Source organism: Lissotriton vulgaris, chromosome 5 (genome assembly GCF_964263255.1).
Source record: "Lissotriton vulgaris chromosome 5, aLisVul1.2, whole genome shotgun sequence".
NCBI classification, from domain to species: domain Eukaryota; kingdom Metazoa; phylum Chordata; class Amphibia; order Caudata; family Salamandridae; genus Lissotriton; species Lissotriton vulgaris.
In genome coordinates, this window is record NC_141693.1 from 1371054451 (window position 1) to 1371074860 (window position 20410).

At 45.0% G+C, this 20410-nt stretch overlaps 1 protein-coding gene across 2 annotated transcripts in view; it reads right to left on the minus strand.

Moving 5' to 3' along the window:
- Nucleotides 1-20410, minus strand: part of MAGI3 (membrane associated guanylate kinase, WW and PDZ domain containing 3) — a 1323293-nt gene that overhangs the window by 433816 nt on the left and 869067 nt on the right. For both annotated transcript variants that reach the window (XM_086923326.1, XM_086923327.1), the window contains exon 11: nucleotides 2895-2926. In XM_086923326.1, the coding sequence (XP_086779452.1) occupies nucleotides 2895-2926 (32 nt within the window). The remainder of the gene's footprint in view (nucleotides 1-2894; nucleotides 2927-20410) is intronic.

A 20410-nucleotide genomic window follows, 5' to 3' on the forward strand; every position in this document is an offset into this window, starting at 1 on the left:
CCAGGAGGTCGGTGGAGTTGGCATTGCTGGGGCAGTCAAAGTGGAAGTTGAGGTCCCCTAGGAAGATCTAGTCCTCAGAGTCGATTGCTTGCGGGGCGATGATTTCCAGGATGGTGTTGCAGAAGCTGGGGCGAGGTCCTGGTTGTCTACAGGCAAAGGTACCTCTGATGGTGCTTTTCCCATCTGTGTGGAGTTGGAAGTTGAAGTTTTCCATTACAGGTGTTGAGTCATCGGGGATGTTGCGCAGCGGATGGTGTCCCTGTAGATGATGGTGATTAAGGCTCTGTGCATGTTGGCTCTGTCCGGGTGTGCTGTCTTGTAACCTTCGGGAATAGCGGTGATGATGTCTGGTGCAGTTGCAGAGTGGAGTTAAGTTTCTGTGAGAAAGAGGACGTCCGGGGTGAGGGAGGAGATCGTGTCCCAAAACTAAGTGGTGTGTTTCCAGAGAGAGGGTGTGTTGAGTAGGATGCACTGGAGTGTCGTCGCAGGGGTCTCAGTTGATGTAGCATGTGCAAACGCATTGGCGTTGTTGTTGGTGTCGTCGGTTGTTTTAATGCTGAAGGCATAGTGTCAGTGTCGGCAAGAGAATGGTCCTTTGGTGGTCCGTGGGCATGTGCAGCAGTAGAGATTGTTGGTGTGTCCGGGTGAGGTCCAGGGCAGGAAGGTTTTCAGAGATGTGGCTTCTTGGGGTGGAAGAGCCAGGAGTTCTGGCATTGGGGGCGGTCCAGGCATGGAAAGGCGCAGATGGACTTGCCTTTGGCATATTACATTCAGCATATATACATGTATGTTTGGGTGCTTTAATTGCACTAGGTGGAGAGGTACAAAAAACATTTTTCAAAGGAAACTGTGAAATGTGGAAAATATTTCACAGCTATTTGTGAAACACGGATTTTATAAAAGTGACCTTAACACATTTTGCGCTTTGATCTTGGTTACAATACCTTGTTTAATCAATTCAACACAAACGCATTGCATAAACCATCTTGGTCGGACTGAAACCAAAATTGGCTGCATTAGCGTATCAAATAGCTTAAAAAAAAGTCCCATGTTTACAAATAGGGCAGCTTTGAACTTTTAAAGACATGTATAGATGTTTAGTAAGGAATGAGAGATTGCATGTATTTGTGCCAGCTACAGGCACGGTAGGTGGTATTATCAGGGAAATCAACAGTAAGAGCCGATCTACCAAGGTGCAAGACAGGTACACAAATCTCCAAAAAACATAGCCACACACTGGCGTGCCAGGCCAGCCCCTCAGGCACTGCCTGATTGCCCTATAGGTCAGTCCAACCAAGTAAACCATACATGCAGAGTTGAAGGAGGAGAGGGGTTATCATGACACACTAAAGGCTTTTCGTTCATGAGCAATGACCCCTCTCTCACCAAACATATATAATAAATAGAAAATTACATTCAGGACTTCTGCTAATATACTCTGTATCTGATTTATGAAAAACACTGTGTATACCATTATTACATCTTTCACACATCTAGCAAAGAACGAATGGCTAATCTGCAAAATAATCTGCTGTAAAAGATGCCACAAACTAAGTGACTGCGATATATTCACCACAGATTGGTGGACAAGACATTCACAATTATTAACGTTTGAATCATAGATTGTAGGACAAGGCATTCACATATTTTAAAGTTTGAACTACAAATTGCATGAAAAGACATTCACATCTATTAACGTCTGAACGACAGACTGTAGGACAAAACATTCACATCTATTAATGTTTGAACCACGGATTGTAGGGCAAGACATTCACAACTATTATAGTCTGCACCACGGATTATAAAACAAAACATTCGCAACTATTAACGTTTGAACCACAGATTGTAGGACAAGACATTCACATCTACTAACGCTTGAACCATATATTGCAGGACAAGACATTCACAACTGTTAACGTCTGCACCACCGATTGTAGGACAAGGCATTCACAACTATTAACGTCTGCACCACCGATTGTAGGACAAGGCATTCACAACTATTAACGTCTGCACCACCGATTGTAGGACAAGGCATTCACAACTATTAACGTCTGCACCACCGATTGTAGGACAAGGCATTCACAACTATTAACGTCTGCACCACCGATTGTAGGACAAGGCATTCACAACTATTAACGTCTGCACCACCGATTGTAGGACAAGGCATTCACAACTATTAACGTCTGCACCACCGATTGTAGGACAAGGCATTCACAACTATTAACGTCTGCACCACCGATTGTAGGACAAGGCATTCACAACTATTAACGTCTGCACCACCGATTGTAGGACAAGGCATTCACAACTATTAACGTCTGCACCACCGATTGTAGGACAAGGCATTCACAACTATTAACGTCGGCACCACCGATTGTAGGACAAGGCATTCACAACTATTAACGTCTGCACCAACGATTGTAGGACAAGGCATTCACAACTATTAACGTCTGCACCACCGATTGTAGGACAAGGCATTCACGTCTACTAACGTTTGAACCACAGATTGTAGGGCATAGACATTCACAACCATTAAAGTTTATTTCAAATTTTTTTGGGTGATTTTTACACATATATTCGTCAACGCTTTATCATGTCAGGGTGGCAGCCCAAACTGGCTGTGTTGTAGACAATACAGTTACACAGTATGTATGTTAGGCTGTCCCCCTATCCACTGTCCCGCTAAGAGAATAAGAATGAGTGAAAAGGGAAAGGATAGAGATTAAGGGAGAGAGAAGAAGAGATAGTGAAAGATAGATTGTAGGACATGACATTGACAACTAAACGTTTGAACCACAGATTGCAGGATAAAACATTATTATCTATTAACATATGAACCACATATTGTAGGGCAAGACATTCACAACTATTAACATTTGAACCATGCAAGCACTTACCACTTTTGTAGCTTTAGTTGGTGAAGGCGGGCCTGCGGGAAATGAAGGGAAAATATTTTAGAGTTCAGCGCAAGTTGACTGCCGATTAAGAAGCACTTCACAGAGTACAAATATTTAGCATTAACACCAAATTGCTCTGAATAACACAAGTGAGAACTGACATCATGTGATAAGTCGAATCCTTGATGCCATAGCTGGGAATGCGGCAACTGGTGTAATATCTTTAAATCTGTTTGTAGATGATGGAGGTGAAAAAAAATGCAGATGCCACAAAACCCCACGAGGTAAAGAAGTAACTTGAGAAGTAATCACGTTTATACTGAAGTGGTATGAAAATGGACAGTGCAGAGCAACATTTACACCAATACTAGTGACAATCAAACGATCTACCTTTAAATAATCCATTGCCATCTAACGTTTCATAAAACGAGTCAGTATCATAATTCTGCGATTTTGCTGAACTCTTCGTGCTGGCATGGCCAAGCCTCACAAAATCTTTGGAGGCTGGGCTGAGTTACTCAAAATAATTATAATTCAGCAATATCAATGAAACAATATCAGATTATGCACTCAACCAATATTCATTTAAGTCGTCCCAAAAGAGGCAGCTGCAAAACATTGAGTGATGAATGTGACTTGTGCACAATAAGATCAAGCCTTAGCTTAAAGTAAAATCTCAGGGACCACTATTCATGACAACAGACATTTCTGACTTGGGGTGCTCTCGCAACAGCATAGCTACTCATCCATGTAACAACTGCTTGATTTAACTCGAATCTCGCAATCCAAACCACTGCACTCGTAACTATGCATGCATTAGACAAGAGGACTACACTACAAGACACAATGACACCACATATACAGTTACCAGGGTCATATGCCAACCCAGGACCCTAGGAACAATCTATTTAGTCTAGGGATGCTGGTTTGTCTTCCGTTCTCAGCACCAAACTTTCCTATGCAGTACATGTGCATGCAGTATCCGTAGCAACACAATGGACACTGCTATGGGCAAGACCCAATGCCCTGGCAGCCATGCGCTATTTCCCTGGTCTATGCGGTCACAGAGAGGCACCAACAGGCGAACAACCTTTTTGAGGCCTTATCAATGAGCGTTGTATGCCCTGCAAATGCCAGAAATATAATATAACACAATCAAAGATTGACTGAGGGCAACATTGACCACTAGTGCCTGGAAATTGATCACAACACACCCTCCTCCATTAGGACCAAAAACACTTTGGCTTGCGTGCTGTCCATGGAATTAGAAACGGTAGTGGTATGATAAGCTGCCATGAAACTATAATGGCAATGCCCTTGACATAGAAATTAAAATGCACCACTGATTTTTTCCCTGATGTCAGGTCAGGATTCACCAAACCCTAGCTTAACTATATTGGATATTCTCTAGGCTTTTTGATTTAATTTCACAATGAAAGGAGAATAACATTTTGAACATAGCATCCCCTCCTCATCATTCTTAATTGGCTTTCCTATAGTAGCGCAGATTCGTTTTAAAATGCCTCCTTCAGTCGCAAAGCCATGTGCTCAGGCTCCCTGAAACGCTTGCCACAAAAGCAGTCTAGCTGACCTGGGAGACAGTCCTTTACGAAATCTGACTCTCTTCTACTAGAACTTCTGCATTACAGGAAACAAAGAACTCTTGCCTAATAGTTCTTGAGAATTGCTCCAAAGCTACCTAAAGATACAAAACACCTCTTCCCCCCCCAATCCAAACTAAAACTTTCTTTGAGTCAATACAAAGAAATGTTCCAAAGCTGTCACAATCACTCAAGCATTATTTTAACTGTATTACTAGTTGTACCAGTGAAAAACTAAAGAAGTGTTATTGCTGCCGATAATTTATGTTCGTCATTTCCTGAAAATAATGTTGATAAATATCATATGCTATTTACTTATGTTAAAGTTTTTAATTTATGGACAGAAGCAAAGTATACAGGAAATTATACTTTTAAAAATTACGTACCTTTCACTTTCTCAAATGCATTATTTGGGTTCTCTTTTGGACAATACTAACAGCATTCATAACTATAAAATATTACATCTTTTGTATTTTGATTATTTTTCAGAAAATATCCTTATGTGGAAAAGGGTTTTCTAAAATGTTCTAACAATGCTTGTGCAAACAATGTTGAATATCATTGTGTACTGTACCTAAAAATTAAATAAAGAGAATAAAAGAAAAACAATGCTTGTACAAGGGGAGCTGCACAAACCACAGAACTGATAGTGGGTATGCCTTTTCCATATAAAATGTAATTAAACTAATCTTTCTGGTTATTAGCCATTTTTAGGTCTCGCCTGTCGATGCGCATGCGCATCGAGCTTGCGAGACTATGGGGGCTTATCCACTCTTTAACCAACTTGCAAGGAATCGTGGCGATTCCTTGCAGTGCACGAGAAATTTAAGCTCAATGCGCATGCGCATTGAGCTTAAAAGCGCGTGCACATGCCCCCAGCCGCCTGCCTTGCCTACTCTCTCTCTCACTGCCTCCCCCAGCTCCGCCCCCTCACTTCTTGATTGCACGGCCGCTAGGCCGTGCCTCCCCTACTCTCCTCCCCCCTCCTCCTCCTACTCTCCAGCTCCGCCCCCTCACTTCTTGATTGCACGGCCGCTAGGCCGTGCCTCCCCTACTCTCCTCCCCCCGCCTCCTCCTACTCTCCTCCCCTGCCTGCCGTGTCGCACCTCTCCCGGCTCCGCCCCCTCCCCTGCCCGCCATGTTACGGTCTTTGCAACTCCCCAGCCATATGTTAAAACCGTCAGGTCAGGCCGCCAGTTTTGCTATAGTTCCATTTACCCCGCCTACAAAAAGCCCAGCATGAGGCCTTCCTCCTTACCCTTCATTACCTATGCCGCCCAGAGCATAAATATCCATTGGTTGACCACCTCCCACTCATCAAAGCCATCCCTGCCATACCGCCGTCTTTGTGAGGAGCATCAAGATATCATTTATTTATTGTTAGGCGTGTTATTGAGTTGTAGTTCCCGTTCCCAAGCTATAAAGCTGTGGTACGAGAGCACACCAGAGATCAATGAAACACGTACTTTAAAGATGAAAGTTACAATCCTTGTCCGTCTTCTATCTTCACTGCTGCCTCCTCCTCTGTTGGTCTGCGTCATCAGTGATCCGGGCGCAGAGGCCTCCACCTCCCACTCCGAGATCCGGGCGCTTATGTGACGGGCGTCACTTGCAGGGTGAGTGTTGAGGCTTTATTTGTAAACCTGACCCGTTCCTCCGATGTCCCTTTGTTGCCCTTTTCTTTTAGTTGCAGTGCAAACGATTATGACAAAAGTAACCAAAAGGAATGCGAGGCAGCCCACACTGGCAGGCTGCAAACATCGCGATGTAATTGTGTTTACATGTTTAAAATGGTGGGGTGTTTGCGCCCTTGAGAGTGAACTGTTTCTTCTTTCACGCATCCTATTTCTTATTCGGCAGACTGTGCCCCCCCTCTACCCCAAAGAGCGTTCCTAATGTAGCCACTGTGACATACTTCGCAGTCAATTCCAGTTTTCCTGCAGAAGGATAAATACTGCAGTAAAATCAGCAGCAAAGTATCCTAATTTGATGTGATGTTCTGGAGCAGGTTTGTGAAGGTCTGTCCCTCATGGGCGGATCTGTGTAGATTTTCACTATATCAACATAAAGTATCCATACATTGAATCTATATATTGCTGTGCTTCTCTCCCCTGCTGCACTCTCCTGCTCTCTAGAGATGTGGCCTAACGACCAGAGCTGCCATCTATGTCACGTAAATACAAAACATGTTGCATTCCAAATGCTATAGGTGTCACATTCGCAAAAGTTATAACTATTGGCATTGTAAATGACAAAGCTATCAATTTAGCTATTTTAAAAACCAACAAATAAATGAAATATTTGTCATTTACAAGACCAATAGCTCCAACTTTTCTAATGCGAGACCTATTGCATTTCCAATGCTTGTTTAACAGGGAAATCTACCTGTAGTCAACGTTCTTGTTCTTAAGATGGACTTCCTAAACCTCCATTAAAAATTAATTCAAACTCACTGCCTTTCATTGGCCAGCTTCAATGTATTTTATTCCTCCTTCTCTCATTTCTTTATGACTAACTGTTTTTATAGTTAAGTTCCTTTTTATTTGATCACACCACTGTCCTCCTTTTGGGTTTTTTCGATATCTTCATTTGAATTATTCATTTTATAAATATTTTGTGAATTCATTATAATTTAAGCGTTCCATTTCATAGTCTTCAACTGCCGGAAGTTTTAATTTTAAATCAAATGAATTGTCACATCGATTCTGCCTCTCTGCATGACCACAAAGGACCAGCTATGCTGCCGCTTCCCTGTTCTTATGCAGATTTGTTAATTGTGTATTGCACACTGGCCGTTTCTGTTGTCCATTGAGCCAAGGGTTATGCTCGATTCTTTTCATCACTTTCAAAAGCTCTGACATCCCTTCGGGTTAGATTTATGCTATAAAAGCTAAGCATGAAGGAACTAGGCACGCCATAAAGATAGCTGACAAATGTGGAGAAGTGTGGCTCACTGGTTAGAACAGGCAGACCATGAAGCAGAGGTCGAACCCGGGACCAGGGTTCAATTCCCGACGCGGCAGGGTCTTGAGCTCAAATGTCCACGGACTCGATAATTCTCGCTTCGGTGCCTGACCTAATCATGGGTTCACACTCTGCAACTCTGGGCATTAAGCTTGCTTAATCTCCACAACGGCCCCCCGCGGCGGGATGCCTGGCTTTCACCTTGGGGATGCCCTGTAGGGGCTATCTCACAGGGAAAAGCCAGGACGGGTTCCCAAGGCAAGCGCTTAGAGACCCCTGGGTTAAAAGCGCTATATAAATCCAACATACAATACAATACAATACAATACAATGCTTGGATTTCGACTTCATTGTATAAGATAATAACATATATAAATTCCAAGCAAATACGGAAAAGTTAAGGAAAGGCTTGATTTAGGTTCTGTGGTGAATATCTATTCTAACGAAGGAGATGATAACGCTGTTAGAAGAGTTTGCAGAGGAGGAATGTGCAGTAAGCGATCAGACTCATACTTGTGCAGAGTGTGCCACTGGGACAGCCTTCTTCTCTGTACGCTTGCCTGTTTTATACGACTGGCAACTGAATATTTACTAATGGACACCAGTCTCTCGATCCTCGTGAACTCTTCCGCTGCTCTGTGGTCCTCTGCAGGTCACCAACAGGCTGCAGTTCTGCTTTAGTGGATGGCACCCTAAAGAAGAAGTTGATGATGAAAGGAGATGAAAACAATCCTCTTTTGTAGGCAAACACTAAATTGCCAAATGTGCTTCTCGTTGTCTATACCCAAACAAATGGGGGTTATAGTCCCCATTCCTTGGAAGACAGTGCTGACACTTCACGTCTTCATTCATCTGCCTTAAAGTAAGGACGCATCTTACTAACTGTCAGCAGAAGACATCGCTCACATTCGAGATTTGTCCTAGTCTTTTTAAGTTATATATCCTGAAGCAGTATCCGGTTCAGAATACTGGCTTCTTACTTTAGGGTCCTCCTCAGTGTGTGTTTCTGCCATGACAGGCAAACAGTTTCCCATCTCTTCCATCTTGAGTTGTATTTGTGATACTTTAATATAATTTATATAATTAGGTCTGTTATTATCAGGAGTGTGCTTGAACTTCTGATTTAGTTGATGGTAGGCGCTGTTTAACTTTAGCAAACATGCGCACAGGACTCATTTAAAATCTTTTAAAGCTATTAAATATCTTTTTCACAGGCATGACGTGGCGCTAGCCAAGATGGCTGTATAACAGGAAGAGCTCCGAAGCGGCTCACCCGCTATCAGCATAATCCGCCTATCATCCGCACGACTCTATGAATCAAGGATCACCAGAGTGCCGAGGTGAGGAGCGGCTCGCGCCTGGGGCCGAAGCGAGTCTGGAAAAGAACGTCCCTTTAGGCTCGGAGGAAGGAGCGTTAGGCCTGCGAGTGGCCCGACAGGAGACCACAGACCCCGGCCTTCCAGTGGAAGAACGAACCGGACTGGAGGTGAGACCGTGCAGACGCATGGGTGCGGGTGACGTACTCCGAACCCCCTCAGCACAACTAGCAAGGAGCAACTCGCGCCTGTGGCCGAAGTGAGGCCAAAAAAGGACATCCATAGAGGCAGGTCCGAGGAAGGGGCGGCCGGCCTGTGAGTTGCCCGGCAGGATGCCGCAGACGCCGGCCTTCCAGCTGAAGATTGAACCTGCATGGAGGTGAGACCCTACAGACACCAGGGTGCGGTTGTCGTACTCCAAACTCCCTTCCTGCTCGGCACACCTTGCACCAGTGTTGTGCGAGGGCACCGGAAGATGCGGAAAGAGCTGCACAGGCCTATGCAGAGGCCGAAAACGACCCGATGGTTTGCCTTATCCCTGGCCGGGGGGAGGGCCAGCCACATATGGATTCGCCAGCACAGTGAGCCAAACCAGAGCGCCCTGTGTATCTCCAATGTGAGAGGGGACAAGCTGTGGGAGTTGGCAAGGCCTGACTCCGTCTTCTCCAGTGGGATCGAATGGCAGGACGGGAGGGTCCGGGAGTAAAAAGGCAAATACATGTCACCTTGCTTGCCTGACGTGGGGAGAGGCAATCGAAGAGTAGGAGAGGCTAGTTGGTGCACGTCAGGCACTCGCTACACAGAGGCCGGGTGAGATGTGTGGGGGACAGAGGCTAGAGATGTGGAGAAAGATGGCCCGACCAGGTGAAAGCCCAGACCCCGGAACGGGGAGCGTATCCTGGGCGATGCAAGTTTATATAGGACTGTGGGCTGATTGGTGAAGCAGTACTCTTTGGAGAGAATGTGGTATCAAGCCGGTGAGGGGAAAATAATTTTTGGCCTTGAGAGTAAGGTTCTCTCCAAGTCACATCTCCATTTATGGGGGCCATAGAGGTACCCCCACTCACTAACTCAGCAGGCAACTTTATGCAGAACCGGGAAGGGATTGGTGCTGGGACAGAGAGAGCAGACCACCCCCTCCCCCCCCCCCCCACACACACACACACACTTCGGAACGACATGCGGCCCAAGGGTGCCCCCGGCCCAGACCAACAAGTTGGATAAATACGCGTTGGCCAGGAAGACAATAACAGAAGGCGCTACAGCACCAGAAAGTCAAGAGATCGCGGAACCGTCCATGGGGGCCATCAAGGCAGCTATTCGAGACCTAGGAACAACCCTTGAGTCCAAAATGGACAAGATCACTATTGAGGTGACGCTCCTGCGGGTAGACATGAACAAGACCTCAGAGAAGGTCGCTGTGGCAGAAACAAACATTAAGGAACTGCAATCCGCCACCAAGAAAATGGAAGAACAAATACAACAGCTCACACATCACCACTAGTTAAATTGCGGTGAAATTGGAAGATCAGGAGGGGCGAGCCGCAGAAACAACATTAGGGTGGTGGGAGTTCCGGAAGGTGCAGAGGGCCCCAGTGTGGATTTGTTCCTGGAGGACTTCATAGTGATACATGTACAGTCCAAAAGACTCTCAACCTTTTTCTCAGTGGAAAGGGCGCACAGGGCACCGATACCACCGCCAAAGCAGGGGGCCACCCCAAGGACTATTATTGCACGGACCTCTAATTATCGAGATTGTGACACAATTTTACAAGTCGCTCATATCAAGGATGACTTGCCATATAAAAACACAATCATCCATTTCGTCCCGGACTTCACTTTCATGGTTCAACGTCAAAGAGGCACATTCCAAGAGGTCAAAAGAGCATTGCGGACTGAGAACATCAAATATACTATGCTCTTTCCAGCCAAATCAGCGTGCTAGAAAATGGCATGCCTTGGTTCTTTACATCACCTGATGAGGAATGGGGCTGTGGCTGGAAGAAGAGAGAACATCCAACGAACAACCGTGACAAGGATAAACCCGAAGACGCAGGGACCCAAAAGACACACAATCAATCAATCAATCAATCAGGGAATTATAAGCGCACCACACACCTATGAGGGTCTCCAGGCGCTGGGGTGGGGTGGTGGAGAGACAGCAGTTCCATTCAGTCGAAGAACCAGGTCTTGAGCGCCATCCTGTAGGTGTTCAGGGAGGGGATGCATCTGATGTCGATAGGGAGCTCGTTACCTGTCTTGGCTGTGATGTAGGAGAAGGCTCTTCCCCCCTGTTCTAGCTCTGCGGAGGAGCGGGGTTTCGGCGAGGTTGGTGGAGAGTAGGTTTCCTTTGGGTACGTGGAAGGTGATTCTCTCGTTGAGGTATTGATGTACTATTTTGTGTAGGCGTGGGTGAGTATCTTGAAAGTGACTCTTTTCTCGACAGGGAGCCAATGGAGGTTCCGTAGGTGTTGGCTGATGTGCTTGTGTCAAGGGATGCCGAGAACGAGTCTGTCTGCAGTGTTCTGTATCTTCTGGAGCTTGCGGGGTAGAGACATGTTGATGCCGGCATAGAGGGCGTTTCTGTAATCCAATCTGCTGATTATGAGTGCGTGGGTGAAAATCTTTCTTGACTCCGGGGTGATCCATTTGAAGGTCTTTCGGCAGATGCGGAGGGTGTTGAAACAGCTGGACGGGACGGCGTTGACCGGCGTGTTCATGGAGAGGGAGGTGTTGAGTACGATGCTGAGGTTTCTGGCATGGTCAGTGGGGGTCAGAGGGCTGCCGAGTGCGGTAGCCCACTAGGTGTAGTCCATGCTGATGGGGTGGTTCTGAGTACGAGGACGTCTGTCGCCACAGGAGCAACACAGTGAAAGCTGAGGGAGAAGCCCTATTCTGCTCCTGAACCAGAATGAAAGAAGGGGGAGAGCGGGGGCACATCTGGAGGGCCTCGGCAAGAACAGAAGTGGTACTGATCACAAGAAATAGTGGAAACATTGAGAAACATGGCTGTACACAGATGCTCTCCACATTTGAAGGGAGTACAGAAGTAGGGTCTTCAATATCGTCGTGCTAAAGGGAAAGTATCTGATAAAGGAAGGTGAGCGGGAGGACTGCCCTCGGTTTACATGTGGCAGCGCTAACCAACCTCAGTTGATAGACTAATGGTTCCAGTTGGGCGACAGGCGCTCTGCAAATTGGGGACGTGGGTAGTTTCAAACCTACAGAGCAGGGTAGCAGGGTGGAGGGTCATCAGGAATGGGGTTGTTTTACAAAGTTTAAAAGTTATGGTTAATTTATGGTTAATGCGATCCACTTCTGAGATAACACTTCAAGCACATTATGTAGGGCAATTGCAATGATACAAGGGGGCAGGGCGGGCACATAGGAGGGGGGATGGGATGTCAAATTTTTATTTTCTGACATAGCACCACAATCCACGGCTACACTGAAAATCATGACATGGAATCTCAATGGTTTGGGTAACAAAATAAAGAGGAACATGGTTCTACAGTACCTTCGTAGGCACTACCCTGACCATGTCTTCCTAGAGGAGATGCACTTACGAGGCAACCACTACTTAGCACTCAACAGGTTTGGGTAAACCCTTCGAGCCCACGGGGCTTTCACATTGGTCTCCCGGTGAGTGGCGATAATAACAAGAAATGCAGTAACTCTCTTGACAAATTGCATTTGGCAGGACCCACTGGGTTGGTTTGTGGTGATCGCTGGGACGTGGGAGAGGTGGAATCTGAACATGTGCTCCATTTACATTCCACCAAAACTCCCTGGGGAGACCATCCCTGAGCTTAGAAAAACACTGTTAGATATGACACCAGGTATACTCACATTGGGAGGGGACACAAACGCAGTAATGATCCCCGATCTCGATCGGACCATGGGGACAGTCCGTGGTGAGAGGCCAGCCCCCCTAAGGTTGTTTACAGAAGCGATGTGCCTCTCGGACTTCTGAAGACTTCACAACCTGACCAACAGACAATACACACACGTTTCGGCAGCACACGGTAGCGGGCGCAGCTAGACGACCTCTTTAGACAATCCATACACGTGGGACATTTCCGAGGGGTGCAACATTAAGCAAGAGGCATATCTGGCCATTCTCCTGTAGAGGTCCAATTCCAGGGTCTAATTAAAGCCTATTCCTTACCACCACACCTAGCCCCCTGGTGCTTTATAGACAAAGACTATCAAGAAAAGTTTAGAGAGCGAACCCAACTGTACTTTAGTGAAAACTCTGGGTCAGTGGCATCGGGCAGTACCCTCTGGGAAGCGTACAAAGCAGTACCCCGGGGTTATGTGTAGGCAGAGGAAAAAGAGGAGAGCCATGGGCAAGAATCTGGAAAGTGACATAGATGCCCTAGAGAGATTGCTGCTATACAATGGGGCAGATGGCCCTTAAGTGAGACAGAAGATATGCCTCAAATAATAAGAATTGAGAGAAATAGAGGAAGATGCAGCACGCAAGCATGCAGTAGCCACCCAGAGGCGGGTCCACGATTTGGGAGATAAGACTAAAAGGCTTATTGCATGGTTGGAAAGGAGAGATAGGGAGCAGAACTGGGTTGCTAGGATTCGAGAGACAGACTGTAGGGTACGAAGCTCAGGCAAGGATATAGCTGAAGCCTTTGCCTCCTATTATGAAACACTATACCAATCTGCAACAACTAGGACAGAAGAGGAGAGTGCTGAACTGCTCAGAGATCTCTGTCTGTTAACACTCACAGGAGGACAGGGAAGACATAGAACAAGACCGGAAGGAGGAACTAGAAGGGGCTATCCGACACCTGCAAATCGGGAAAGGCTGCGGGACCGAATGGGCTGCCAGCGGAATTATTTAAATGTTTGGTATCAATGGTGGCACAACCGATGATAGATATGTTTCATACTGCTCTTCACGAGGAGAGCCTACCTGAAGACCTGAGAATGGCCATGATTGTGGTCATTCCAAAGAAAGATAAACCATTGGAGCAGTGTGTCTCCTATCGGCCCATTTCCCTACTTAATTTCGAAACAAAGGTTCTTGCAAAGGTACTATCCAATCGACTCAATTCCATTATCTCCACAATAATCTACCCAGACTAGATGGGATTTATGCTCCAGAGAAGCACCAGGCTGAATCTCTGGCGCCTTTATGGTGTAATGCATGGGACGGCGACACACTCAACAGAACCTATGCATGGTGTTAGACAGCATTGAATGGCCCTACTTACAAGTGATCCTGACTAGGCTGGGCTTCGGCCCCAAATTCGTTGCTTGGGTCCGCCTGCTATATCGCGAGCCAATGACTCGAGTTCGAGTAAACAGATCGGTCGTTTGCACTGAACAGGGGCAAACATCAGGGGTGTCCCCTATACCCCAGGATCTTCGCAATGATGATGGAACCACTCTCTGCGTGGGTCCGGAAGGACCCATTGATTCGAGGTATTGACGTGGGGGGCAAGTGGGAGGAAGGTATTTTCTTACATGATGATAAAGTATTATTATGTGTGAGCAGACCCAGGCAGACAATCCACAAAATTATCAACAGTAACAGTCCAGATAAACCCTTTGACCTCACCCAGCTTCCTCTTCACATCTCGCACAGGAGGTTTAAGAAAAAAAAACCACAAACTTCTAAACTCCAAAAAAGTCTCAGTTGAACTCTTTCACCAGTTTTATTGTCCTTCTGGCAAGAAAAATACAAAAGAAGAACTAATGTATTTTGCCTATCTAGCTATCTCTTGGCCATGATCAAGACCTAATCTGGTCGAAACAAGTCAGTTCGTTGTGTGTTGTTTGGCACTGTATAAATAAATGTATTTATCACTGTATGTCATTTGAGATGCCATCTGTGATGTCATTCAACAGGTCATGAGTAATGCAATATGTGACATCTGAAGCAGTGCATGACAGGGGCACAAATTATAGCTAGCTCAGTAAACTGTAACTGAATTACAGCTTTTTCTGCTTTAAACATGAGTTTTTGTATTATTTCAATCCTTAACTATAGCAAGGCTCTGCGCCCAATCCCCTGTGAACAGCCAACACCATATTTTTCCCACGAACTGCGCTCCAACCCCTGTGGGTGATCAATCCTTTGCCATGCTCCATCTTTGGTCGTCGACCACATGGTGCTAAATGCAAGCCCTGCAGTATTCCTGCAGTACAGCCGCACAATTTTCACCTCCATGGTACCGCAGAATTATGCAAGCTTCATTTATTGAAAATTGCAAGGTCTCACTGTAACCCCTGCACCCAGAAACCCCAGGGGACCTAGTTCATATGTCCTGTAACGGCAACTGCAACATTTCTGTTTAAGTTCCATCAGCCAATCGGATCGCTCTGTCCAGCGGAACCGTGGTGACCGATAGGGAAAAAAATGCTCATTCAGCCAATCTAAGCTGTCTATTTGAATTTGCAGTACCCAACTGTCCAGATAGACTGTTGCGTGCTAATCTAGGACCCTGATCGATACTGTGACCTTATGCCCCTATTCGGCTATAAATCCATTTATTCCCTATATTGGCATAACCGTTCAAGTGCAATATTCAGAAACTCGTCTCTGGCCTCACACAAACAGAGCCACATTTCAGAATAGCTTTCTCTGCCACTTCCTTTGCAACCAATTAGTGCAATGACATAGCAGAAGTTACTATCTGAGATTCCTAGATTAACACTCTGAGTTCTTCAACAAGATAAAAACTCAGCAACCTGGAAATCCCGCTTGCTGTGTTTTGATTAGTAATAGAACTCTAATGAGCACTGATAGACGATCACTTCCTAGTGACATCTTTATTGACGTCTTATGTCCAAAAACTTATGTCAAACAAGGCACCTTTCATGTATAAATATTACTAACGTTGCCTTAAGCAAACGCTGCTGTTGTGTTGCTGTTCGCTGCTGTATCGTTGCTGTTTCGCTGAAGCTGATGCTGCCAGCTATCTCGCTGCTGCGGAAGAAGCTGTCATGCTGATAATACCATAGCTGCTATCGCTACTGCTATCGCTGCTAACTAGCGAACGATGGTGTGGTGAACTTAGGAGCTGAACAGCCGTCCCCCTGCAAGAGCCCAGCAGATGCAAGCTGCCCGCGGACGCTGCCCCTCCTCCTCCTCCTCGACGCGCTGAGAAGAGATGCTGTCTTTCTCCTGCAGAGAAATCCAGCTCCGGCGTTTCTAGTCTACCCTTGCGGGTGACTGGGATATCGGGTCCCTGAAGGAGATACCAGACCTCCATCATTCTATTCCAGAGGTATGGTGTTGACTAAATCCTTAGAGAGAATTCTTGAAGCAAACCTTGGCAAAACCAACTTAAACTAAAGCTACTTACTTACTCCCCTCCCAAGTATTAGGCTTAGGTCAGGTACACTGGGGTAGGCGTAGTTAGAAGCACCAGTTGAGTATTTTAGCCTAATGTATATATGAATGTATATATGTTTTATTCATTTTAAACCATTGTATGGCTAAGAAACCATATCAATGCTTTTACAGTATTATTTCGCAATACTCATCTTACTGCACGTACTTTTGATAATAACAAGTCTTGCAATTGTGGCAATTCATTTCTCTTATACGAGAAGAAAGACTGTTCAATAAATGTTACCCTTTATTGAAAACGCCCGTCTCTCTATTCTCTACATATGGTGAAAGTAAACTGCACAACCACTGACTGAGTAAAATAACTGTCTATTGTTCACACGACCCTGGAGATTGACTCTTGATCTGAGGAGCAAAGTTGCACGGTTGTTGGAAAACTGAATCCCTTCTTGTCTGTACCAGGGAAGCTGATCACTTCCTATTTCAGTCAAGAAAGTTTCCAGTGACCTCTGAGCTAGTTGGTAACAACCCCAATTAAGTTTAGCATAGTCAGTAGAGGCCTGGAAGATCCGCACTTCTACGTCGATACTACTGTGTATGTTATTCCAATGAACAGGGCCTATTGGGAAGATAGGAACTACACTACATGGCGCCCAAACGTTTGGTAAGGCAATAAACTAACGCAAGACATTAGAGTAACTCAGTCGTGCATTTTTCACACAGCCCCCTTTCTCCCGTAAATACTCCAATAGACGTCTGGAGTGGGTGAAAGGTTAAAATCCGCCCGAACTCAGTAGGAAGAGATTCCTATGTAAAGCTCTGGTTTATTCAACGTTGAAGGATACAGTGTTCCAAAATATTGTGCACCTAATCTTTGTCTCCTTGGAGACCTACTCTGCAAAGCCTGCATTTATAAAATGTCAGAGAGTGAAGAAGAAAGGGAAGCAGCTAGGCTGGCAACCCTATTAATAGAGGAAGACACGAGTCTCCTACATACTGAACCGGATGCAATTATCATCCCGGTACATTTAAGAAAGTCTATAACTTTAAAACTTATAGAAAACGGACTGACACCTCAAGGAGGTACAGTAATTTTCGTGATAGAGGCACACGAATATCGGCAGACAGAGGTATTCTATTCATGGATAAACTTTCCAGCGGCAAACGCTAGAACAAAAGAGTTTCACTATTACAAAATAGAGAAACCTCCGGATGAGTACGCTCCTTTCGAGGAGACTGAAATCCCACTAAAATTCCAAGAGCACCTGCTCTGGTTTAATGGCGCCCTAAAACATAATGATCATATTACCAGGCTCGGTCCACTAGGTAGACCAGGAACAACGTGGCCGGTTCTAGCCAGCTACACACCACATCCGGACATTGCAAAAATGTCAAAGGAAGAGCTGTTAGTGCAGCTAAAAACATTAATTAAAATACATAGGCAATTAGTCCAATATGTAATGCGGACTGCAACAGTCCAACCAGCTGTTAATGTACCACAGCTGACCCCTCATCAGGGGAACACTAATAAAATTACACCACAGAACATACAGTCATGTCTTGGTAAAACACCCATAAAACAGGAACAAGTTCCTTTCTGGTTAGCACAGAAAATCACTCAAATAGAGGCAGTATTTCCGGATACTACCCCTATTGAGAAACACAGAATCTTGACCATCTGCCTTCCTATGGGAATCGCACCACACGTGGAGGACTGCGACACTTGGGGTACAGTCTTTGCTTCCATTTACACAAAAACACATGGTGTTCCGTCCATGGCGGTAATACCAGAAGTGCTAAAACAGATTCAAAATGAATACGGTCCAGAACCTGCTTTAACTCTTGGTATGAAATTACTGAAAGACTTCAAGCAGGTCTCGGCTATATTATTAGCCAACATAAAGGGAGAAGCAGCATCTGTGGCTATCCGCCAGAAGTTGAAGGAAACAGATATAACAGATCAGCCAATTGAGCTTGCCAAAATCATAGAAAAGTGCTATGAAGAATTAGGTAGAGACAGCTTGGGTGGGAAACCAGTAAAGCCCCAACTGCTCGAAAATCCTGAAAAATTATTCATTAAAAATAATTTAAACACTCCTAAAAAGAGCTGGGACGGAAATAAACAATCCACTCCCAAGGAAAAAGTTTTCCAGTCCAGAGGAAGGTCTCCTCGACGGAGGGAAAGAACTCCGACTCGAGAACACCAGTCTCCCCAGAGGGAGCCCTCTGAGAAAAGATACAACCTTAGAAATAGGGATAATTTAAAGAAGCCTGATAGATATCAAAGTATTGATACACGTCCCTCTCGATCTTTTTCGCAGAAATCGGAAAGAAGAGGACGGTCAGACCCAGGAGAGCACACCAAGTCCAAAGACAAGGAACCTGCTCAGAGTAAAAAATCTCAAATTCCAAAAAAGAAGGTGGCCAGTATTAGAGTAATCAACCATGCCGAGAATACTGAGGACACAGTTGAAAAACGGGGAGTGGGCACAGACAATGCTAGACAGTGCAGCAGAAATCAGTATAGCCCGCAAGATCTTGATGAGTCATCTGGAGACAGTGGACACGAATGAATACATTCAGGTTGAAACTGCTGACACCAGACTTAGCGAGCCCCATAAGATATACGAAATAACATTGCGTATAGAGGGTGATAAGACTAGGAAAATAAGGGGTCTATTTTGGGATAAACTCTCAAAAGGCTATGATATTATGTTAGCTGAAAAAGATTGGCCCCCAGAGTTTGTCAGCGAGTGCCCTCGTGGCGAAGAAATGATTATGCCTGCCTTCTTGAATCACATTCCAATTCACAAAAAATATACTTATGCAAGGAAATGGGCAGTAGCCCAGGAACCGGCATTATATAAAAATCATGTAGGATGGGATGAGGACTCACCTCCTCACAAAATCCAGTTAAAAAGTGAACCAACTGCCCAACGGCAGTATCCCATTAAGCAAGAAGCTAAAAAACAAGTCAGGGAGATCTTAGATCAACTTGAATACCAGGGGGTGATTGAAACATGCACCTCTCAAATGAACAATCCTTTGTTTCCTGTCTCCAAGCCAGACAATTCATATCGTCTAGTTTTAGACTACAGACACCTTAATGCATGTTGCAAAACATTTGCAGTACAAAACTCGCATAGTGCAGCCCTAATGAATAACATAGTTAGGAAAAAGTATAAAACGACATTAGACATATCTAATGGTTTCTTTTGTCAAAACATTGCACCAGAAAGCAGATACTTGACCTCTTTCTCAGCATTTGGGTCGCAGAAAAATTTCTGTTGACTCCAACAGGGGTTCAAGAACAGCCCAGGACTATTCTCAGCTAGGGTAACAGAGTTACTACAAATATATGATGATGAGGCATTATCTTACGTAGATGATATCTATCTCACAGACGACGACTTGGATACTCACTTGAAAAGAGTGAACACCATTATACTTGGGTTCGCAGCAGAGGGTTACAAATTCAACTTTAAAAAGTCTCGAATTGCCCATCTGACAGTATTATTTTTAGGATACGAATTATCAAGTGAAGGGAAAAGCCTAGCGGACAACTTCTTAGAGAAGTGCGCTGTACTCCAAGCTCCAAAAACACGGAAGAATTTACAATCCATACTAGGTTTTCTGAATTTCGGAAGAACTTGCATTCTAAATTACGCAGAGAGGGTTAAACCTCTTTACGAACTAATTAAACCTGATTTTAAACAAATCATTTGGACTCAAAAACACACAGAAATTTTGAGATCACTGCAAACAGACATGTTAGCTAAAACAAAATTAGATACACGTGACAATACACGCGATCTTGTAATCCGAGTCATCCCAGGAAGATGCGGATTCACGTACCTGACCTCTAATGAGGGTGAAAAGGTACCAATTTCAATTAAATCTCACTTGTACACACAAGTAGAAAAAACATTCAGTCACACAGAAAGAACTGTGAAAGCAGTGCAAATTGCATTAGCAAATGAACGAGAACTAGCACACGGCAAAAGGATTAATATCCTCACGGCGGAATCCGCCTTCGAGGCGCTATTCAGCCCAGTAAACCTGCCTACAGTGTCACTGGATCCGAAATGGATACAGTGTATAGATTCTCTTGGAGCGGAAGATGTGAAATATTATTTCGCCCCGCAATTCGAAGAACTGAATGATTTAGAATATGAAGAAGAATATCCTCTGCCAATCGAACTTCTGCCTCTCCCACAATACGCCTGTATAATCTATACAGATAGATTGGTACAGCATTTTAACGTAAAGAGCAAATCCTACGATGCAGCCTGTGCGATTATTAAAGGTCGTTGGCTGTGC